Source organism: Zingiber officinale, chromosome 4B (assembly GCF_018446385.1).
Source record: "Zingiber officinale cultivar Zhangliang chromosome 4B, Zo_v1.1, whole genome shotgun sequence".
Lineage (NCBI taxonomy): Eukaryota > Viridiplantae > Streptophyta > Magnoliopsida > Zingiberales > Zingiberaceae > Zingiber > Zingiber officinale.
The window spans coordinates 15877077-15885724 of NC_055993.1; the positions used below are offsets into that span (position 1 = coordinate 15877077).

Here is an 8648-nt window from a genome sequence, read left to right on the forward strand (position 1 = left end):
CAAAACTGACAAGCTTTACTCGTAGATGTCCATCCAGTCCCTGAATAAACTGTTGCATACGGGAGCTGTCCTCAGCAACTAGTTCTGGACAAAATCTGGCCAACCAATTAAACTCGACATTGTACTCTGTCATCAAGCGGTTGTTCTGTCACAGACTCAGAAAATCCTGACGGCGAGTCATCTAATATGTCCGTGGGAAGTAGCGGCTCTCAAAAGCCTCTCTGAATCTGACCCAAGTGATGATCTAGTCGCCTATGATGGAACGCTGCGAAACCCACCAGGTGTCGTCCTCATCCCGTAAATGGAGAGCAGCCAGGTCTGCTTTCTCCCACTCAGAGCAAGCCATGTAGAAGAAGGTCCGGTCCATAGTCTCAATCCAGGACTGGGCCACACTCAGATTAGTCTCTCCTCAGAATAGTGTGAATCAACTCTTCATTGATTCTGTCAATACTGGGATCCAGGCTCGTGCTGCGACAATATCTGTGAGGTGGGTAGGGATCGACGTGGGAACTGGCAGAATCCCTGGAGATGGCGCTACAGGTAGTACCGCTGGATAGACCGAGGGAGGTACTCCCGGTGCTGCTTCATAAGCTGGAGCATGTAGCACTGGTGGTACTGTAGGGTCGATATGAATGGTCGCAACTGGAGGTATGGTAGGTGGTGGTACCGGAAATGGAGTAACCGGTACCGCTAGAGCGGGTGCTGGGTACATTGTAGGCACTGGGGGCGCGGGTGCTGCTGTTGCCGGGTACACGATAGGTCCAGGTGGCGCTGGTGCCTGGTACGCCGTAGACTCAACCGGAGCAGGTGTCGGGTATGCCGGTGGTACCCTTGGTGGTATCGTAAATACGGTAGGGGTAGGTACAGCGGGTGCAACCGAGGTAGGTACCTCGAAAGGAGCTATCAGGGTCTGAGAGCCCGACGCACCCGCAGTATCCTGAGTCTGTCCCTGATCGACAGGCTCAACCCCAGTAGGCATCTCTGGCAAGTCCAGAGATTCCAAAGTCCTCTTACGTGGCCGTTCAGCACCACGTCTCGCAGCTACTCATGTAGATCTCCTTATATCTGTTAAGTTATAACTCAGATAATACTACAAGTATAAAAATTATAAAATTACCTTTATACCTATTTGTTGTCTGGAGATGTTTCGTCGCTGTCCAGTCCCCCTTACATAACCTTGGAATCTCGTACAAGAAAATCGACGGAAATCCGTACAAATCCAAAATGAAATTTTGAAACATGAACATAACGGAAATCCGTACAAATCCGAAAGTACCCAGTTTGACTCGCAAACCTGGCTCTGATACCAAATAATATTGGTATCAGATTAACACGCAAAACCAAAATACGCAAGCCAAGTATCCGAAACCTGACTCTGATACCAAATAATATTGTCACGCCCCAGGTAATTCTTGCCAGAAGAAATTTCGACAGCATCTCCCCTGTATGGGTGGCAATCTAAAACTTCCTACAGCCATCCAAATACCTCGGCCAACATGGCCGGAGCAATAACAATAAAAATAAGCAAACACCCACGCTGTTTAATAGTAAAACTAAACTAATGCAACTATAAGGAAAACCATCTCAAAAATCCTACTCAACTACACCCATAAAACTCAAAACTTATATCCTACTCAACTACACCCATAAAACACAAATCACAACAACGCAAATAAAATCAACTCACCCCTTCTGCCATCCAGGCAGGCATGTAGCAGAACATATCCAATAAATATAAAAAGAAAACCCATCGACAAACAAAAGACCATACAGTAATCCATAGAACAAAACTAGTACAAGTCTAAAACGTAGTCTTTATAGCATCATAAGAAAAACCAAATGACCAAATAAATATCCTCGCGACTTGTTGGGGGACTGGCGATTGGAACTCTCCGGACAGCCTCAACCTGAAAATAGTAATAACAACGAGGTGAGTCAACTCCTCGACGGGTAACTACTGACATGCATAGTAAGAAATAACCAATAACAATAATTATACGTACAGTCTCCTGATATAGGAATGATAAATGCAAACTGAAAGGAATATGGAGTAACTGTACTAACCAGGACATGGTGTATGGATAATAGACCGAGAGGTATAGAAATCCTGTATGCATGTCAAACATATGCATCCACCAAATATGCAGCATATAAGTGCAGCAAACACAAGCAATAAATGCATCAATGCGTATGATGCCAATGGCATGTCCTGGTCACCTCTATTGCCAGTCAGCCGTCTCACACACGATGGTGAGACCCAGTGGGTAGGGCTGTGACAACTGTGCACTCTTCCATCACTGCTCCTGAGTAACTGAGTGGACGAGATGCTGTTGGAGTACACCTATCCTCCTTACCCTAAATCATAAGTGGGGGAGCTCAATGTTCTCATTTCCCTGAGTAAGTCCAGAGAGGGATCCCTGTCCTGCTACAACGCTGCGTCACACTACCCATGAGTGGACCAACGGAGCCCTTGAGAGAGCAACCTGCTACAACACACCCTGCCTAGTAAAAACCACTAACCCATGAGTGGTTGTGTGTGCAAATCCATGTAACTAGCGATGTGCTCAACAATGATGGAGCCAACAATCGCACAGCATGCAATCATGCGAGATGATGCATGACACTAAGTCTGGAAATATCCTAATCCTATCCATCTCTACATAATGTGTACTATAGGACAAATGGATCAAATCAATGATCTAGGTACACAAATCAGATATGGTATAAAAACCTAGGTCCTGAACATAATAAGGCATGATTATGTCACTACCCCTATAAGCATATATAATCAGGTGGGTACTAACATGGAATGCATAACAAGTAAGCAAAATAAGCATGTAACAGGTATCCGGTAGTGACAAACCGATGCAGATAAGAAACATAATTATTACTACTTGTTAAAAACTACTATGCATATCAAATGACATATGAAAATAGATAAGTCAAGATACTCGCCTCCAATAGAAAGGTCCAATCCAGTCCAATTTCGACGTCGAGATACTCGTTTCGCATCAAAGTCCTATGTCACCAATATATATACATTTTTATTTAGCTACAATTCTTATAAATAGCTAAATAAAATCTCTAACCCTAACTTAGGGCAAAACCCTAATCAACACATAAACATAAACCTAATTCACACTTAACCAATTTGTATCAAATTCCCCTACACCTTACCTCAACACCAAACCTCTCCGATTGAATCATAGCCAGACAGGTTAGTCGCCGAAAACTGCTGGAAGTACCCGTTACCGGAGATCCATTGCTGGAACTATGAACAGCTGCTGTGGAGAACACACAGTGACTGTACCACAGCGATCAGCCCATCAATTCAGCACAGGATAAGAAAAATCCAAATACCCAATATGCCTTACCTACTTGATACCCCCTTGTTTCCTCTCTGCCAGCAACTGGTGGACGATATAAACGTTAGGAAGCTCTATCAAAATACTAACCTGGCCAGAGGTGGTGGCGAGGGATCTGATCTAGTGCACAAGGGGAAATCGGTCACTGGTCAGTGCGGCAAGATGCATGAAATCAACAAATCAGAGAGGACAACAACCAGATGGAACCTGATGATCGGAGGAGAAGATGATAGCCCGACTGAAGGTGGCGAATCGGAAGCTAGGGCACTGCTCCAATGAACCTGGGGTGCTCGGCTTCAGGCAAGGGCAAAAAGGAAGACTAGGGCTCAGAGAAGGACGGCGTTGTTGCGTGCCTAAGGAGGAGGAAGTTGGTCGGCTGTGAACCCAACCTAGGGCACGGGAAGATTGACTGAATCGGGTTGCGGTGGCTTGGTGTCGCACGAGAGCGGCGGCGCCAGTAGATGTCGGGCGGTGCTTGAGTGTCGGCGAGGAGAAGACGTCGGCGGTGCGCGGCTCGGAATGGATGAGGACGAAGAATCGGGAAAAAGGTTCGGTGAGGAAAGGGGAGGAGACGAAGATGTAAACCCTCAGCCACGGCTTTGTATGTGAGGGGAGGAGAAACCATCGCGTGCGGTTTGGGGAGAAACAGTCATGATCGGCGGGAGAGGAGAAGAAGGGAATCGGCACAGGTAGGCATCGGGTGAGGGCTCGGGCACGCGGGGGAAGGAAAAGATAAAAGAAAAGGAAAAATAAAAAGAAAAAGGGAATAAAAATCTAACTTTTCCTCGTTAAAACGGGGTAGCCTAAACAGGCTTTGCCAGGGTCCAATTTTTATCCCCATGAGTGAAGCCATATGGTCTGCGAAAAAATTTCTAAAAAATTTCTAAAAATTTTGAAAAATGCCCTTATAGTGATTCACCCATTTTCGATATTTTACAATACATCATGGGGAAAACTAATGTGCAAGTCATATGTATTTATCCCATATATCATGGTTGAAAATTGACTTTAAAAACCATTTAAAAATTATTTTATAGAATCTTGGTGAAATATATTTGTTGATAGGAATCACCATTTATTAGGTTGCTACAAAGTTAGAGTGAAAGATTAAAATTTTTAATGGTTTCCAACTTTGTAACATTCTTTAAAAATAAGATATATTTTCATAAAAAATTATTTTTCTCATAATATTTGACATAAATAATGTCTATATTAAATTTCATGTTTTTTTGAGAAATGTAGAATTACTTATGTATTTATAAAATTCAATGTAAAAATTGAATATGTAGTTTTTTTTTTTGTATCAGTGTATTGATGTAGAGTAACAGTCAGCTAATGTCTTTGTTTTTTTTACTAAAGTAGGTTGTTTAAGTCATTTAAGGTCACTCCTATGTATCTTAACTATTTCTAACCTTTGATATGTTTGGATAAATATTCAAATATAATTTTCTTGATAAAAATGAGAAATGAACGTTAAAAAGAGAAGTATATGGAATTGAAGGGAGGTTTAGATTTAAAATTGAATCTTTAACCTCATAACTTAGATGTTGGAACCTTCTAAAAGTTTAAGAACTCCAAATTATTATTGATGCAATAATTGAAGTTGGAGTGAACTTTAAGAGGGAGGCCCTCCTTAAAAGTATGATTTCAATATAAAAGGAGGAGAATGCAAAAAGTTAAGGATGAGTGAATGAATGAAGAATTGTATGCTCACGGTTGAGCATTAGAGAAAATGGAAGATAAAACTGATAAATTGATTTAAGCGATAGAGGGGGGGGAGGGGGGGTGAATATCGCTCGTTTAAAAACTATTCTTTTAATCTTTTGAAACCAAAGTCGTGCAGCGGAAATAAGAAAAGAGACAAGATTTTTTACTTCGTTCGGAACCTAGCTCGACTCCTACTTGAAGGCCCGCGGTCCTTGACCGCACCGATGGGGAAAACACTATAATCCTTCTTTCTGAACTCCTCGGAAAGAAGTGAATCGTACAAGTACAGATATATAAGATAGTAACACTTCTACTATCTTACAGAATTAAAGTGCAGTGCAAAAAGTAAAACTTATACCGACAAAAGTAGTAGTAAATCGTAGCTTGGTCGGCAATCGTATTGTAAGATATCATAAAATAATAATAATAAATGTTATTGGACGAAAAATCTTATTGGATTTTTCAGGAATTTTTAGAAATTTTTCGGGATTTAAACGAAGCCCGTATGAATTATTTTGGAAGGATGAATGGGGGGCTAAGCGGAGCCTATTTGGGATACTCATTTAAATGGGAGTTGATTAAGGATTTAACTTAAGGTTAATTAACTTAAACCTAAGTTTTATTTTCTTTAATTTTTTCTCCCGATTCACTTTCTTCCCCGACTCATCTCTCCCGAAGCCCCATAACCCATTCTCGCGCGACATCCTCTTCCCCGACGCCGACGCCGACGCCGACTCCATAGGGGGTTGATCGTCGGGGCTGAGCATCCTTCTCCTCCATCGGTGGAGTTCGTCCGGTGGTCGTCCTTCCTCCCGAGTCATCGTATCTGCGCGGGCAGTATCTCGGTCGAAAGAGGGGGAGATTCGAGCCCTAGACCACGGCCGCTGGCGCAAATCCTCCCTTCCAGAGCTGCTACCATCGTCTCCCAGCCGTCTCGATCATCTTCTCTTCTTCACCGTCAGCACAACCCCTTCTTTCTCTCGATCTCGTGGGTGCCGATCACTTCTCATCACCGGATCTTGAATCAAGGGGATCCACCGCTCTCCTCATCATCGGATCTTGGACCAAGGAGATCCAACGCTGTCTCCTTTCACCGGAGCATTTTCTACCCTTTTCGGAGCCCTGCCCTAGCCTGGGCCAGCACCATGTTGCCCAATATCGTCGGTGTCACCCTACCTTCTGCCTTTGCTCGTGATCACAGCAGCATCATTCATCCGAGAGGAGTCTATGGAACTAGATTGATTCTTGAAGCTAATTGGTTAACCTTAGCATTAGATTTGTGCATTTGATCATGATGTAATGTTGATTAGGGGTTATTGTTTGGTAGGCAGTGGCTTTGCTTGGCTCCGGTCTCCACATTTCCGATCGCTGTAGCCATCTTCGTCGGATCCGTTGTCACCTCGGGCTGTTGAAGACGAAGAGGTAATGAGAGCAATGTGCTAACTAGAATAGAGTTGTTATTAGATTGGTTAGATGGTTTCTATCTAATTAATGGGATGTTTAGCCAATTTCTAACAAGTAGAAGCATGTGGAAGGGTTGTTGAATATGAATGGATTCAAAGGTTTTGCTCCTTTGTGATGCTCTCTCTCTGATCCGGATTAGGAGGAGGCATTGAATTAGCATATTGGTGGATTTTCTTCTATGTCGATCACTGCTCTCTTTCTTTCCAGCTGCTGTTGAGGTTTTGGTTGAAGAATTGGGGTTCGATTGAGGTAAGTATTGTCTTGTTGGTTAGGGTTTTAGCAACTTAAAGTGTTATAGGTCAGTTCTGGACTGATTCTTGGAAGAATTGGTGTGTGTATATTCTTTGTAGCTTCCGGACAAAGGCTGGTAGGACTGTGAGGTACTGGATTGGCTGCTATATCTCAAGGTAAGTGATTTTCCAGTGAGGTGCGTCTTTTATATCCATCAGTAGGTTTTCTAAGTGGTTTAGGGTTTTGTGCTTGCTTAGATTTATGAGTGGTGTGATGTGGTTTGGATGAATTATTGTGGATTAAGAATTAAGGTGATTTCATTTTTACATTGGTTTGGATTAGTAGTGATGGATTGTAGGAATTTAAATTAAGTTGTATTGGATTGATTAGTGGATTTAGAAGGATTTATGATGAGTTTGGATTAGTGTGATGATTGTGGATTATGGTTGGATTTAGAAAGAGTGGAGTTTAATGATGGACCTATCATCTACTTTGGTTTGGATCATTGGGTAGAAACTAAACAGGGTTACCTAATCGACGTAGGATTAGGTTTTGGGTTTAGTTTGTTGTTGATTATGTGACTAGCTAAACATTATACATATACCATGTGATTCGCAGGACTTGGATTCGGGACGAGCGTCTCGAAGTGGGATTGGTTTATCTGACACGGTCGACAGATAAAGGCGGGTATTTTTTCCTTGGCTCTATGTAGATTTTTATTGAGCTTAGTGCATGGTTTTATGTGATGGTTTAGGATGCTTTACCTTATATCGTGTTCGTTTGTTATTTTCCTGCGTGATACCGATGCTTGACCCTTGTGATGATCTATTTAATTCTTATATAGTCTGCACTTTGGTTATCTATACTCTGTGGTATTTTTACATATAGAGTATGTATGGTAGGGGATACTTCGTTGGTGGTATTCATATGAGGTTTGTCCATTGGTATGTCGTGTATACTTTTGTCTGGTGTAATGATTGAAGTTGTGTTGATTGTATGTCTGTGGTTTATACACGTGTCTGATGTGCTTTTACTGGAGGATACATGTTGATTGTATTTGTGTTGTTGTGGTTATTGTATAAAGCCTAGCCGGCTAGCAGTGTCTTGATGTGTTTTGTATGGGCTTGTTTTATGTTTTTCCGCTGTGTTGGTTTTGATTTCAGCCGAGTGGGCTGATAGAAATATATATAACTGCGTGGTTGTTGTTATATTTGTCCAGCCGTGTCGGCTGAGATTATTGACTGCGTGGTTGTGTATATATTCCAGCCGCATGTGGCTGATGTATATTTTGTTTGTACTTATGCTTCAGATTGTCACCGGTACAGGGGAGATGTTGTTGGATTTTTGTCTGGCAGGGACTCCTTTGGGGGCGTGACACGTATGAAGTTGCTTGCAAAGTTGATGATGACTTGTCGTGTGAGCATCTTGCAGAAGTACACAAGAGTCGATTGTTGGGACCGAAAAGTAGCTAGAGGGGGGGGGAATAGCTCTTCGCGCTTGTTGTGTGCTTGTCGTTGCTTGTTTCTTCAAGAATGCGCAGCGGAAATACAAAGAAACAACATACAACGCTAACACGGTTGGTTTACTTGGTATCCACCTCACAAGAGGTGACTAGTCCAAGGATCCACACCTACACACACACCCTCCACTAATAAAACTCTCCTTTATGGTAACTACCAAGGGCGGAGAAGCCCTACAAGACTCAATACAAGAAGAAAGAAAAAGGTAATGAAATACAAGCTTACAAGCTTACAATGAGTGCAAAAACCCTAACCCTAGTTTCTTCTCCTTGCTTTGATCCGCCTCTTAACTTGGAAGAACCTCCAAGAACCTTCAAGAACTGGCGATCTCGAGCTTGAGAAGAGCTGTGGAGGAGCTGGT

The 8648-nt window shown here is 42.5% G+C and overlaps 1 protein-coding gene across 1 annotated transcript; it reads left to right on the forward strand.

Annotated features, from left to right (window-relative positions):
- Nucleotides 1-301: 301 nt before the first annotated feature.
- LOC121978132 (PE-PGRS family protein PE_PGRS33-like) lies at nucleotides 302-914 on the forward strand. The gene is made up of 3 exons (XM_042530510.1): nucleotides 302-316; nucleotides 462-540; nucleotides 658-914. The coding sequence occupies exons 1-3, from the start codon at nucleotides 302-304 to the stop codon at nucleotides 912-914; spliced, it is 351 nt and encodes a 116-aa protein (XP_042386444.1).
- Nucleotides 915-8648: the final 7734 nt, after the last annotated feature.

Excerpts from the sequence above, each read along its gene's own strand:
- LOC121978132 (XM_042530510.1), top strand. Across the intron at positions 541-657 it reads CCCTGGAGATGGCGCTACAG|GTGGTGGTACCGGAAATGGA; the intron begins GTAGTACCGCTG and ends GAGGTATGGTAG.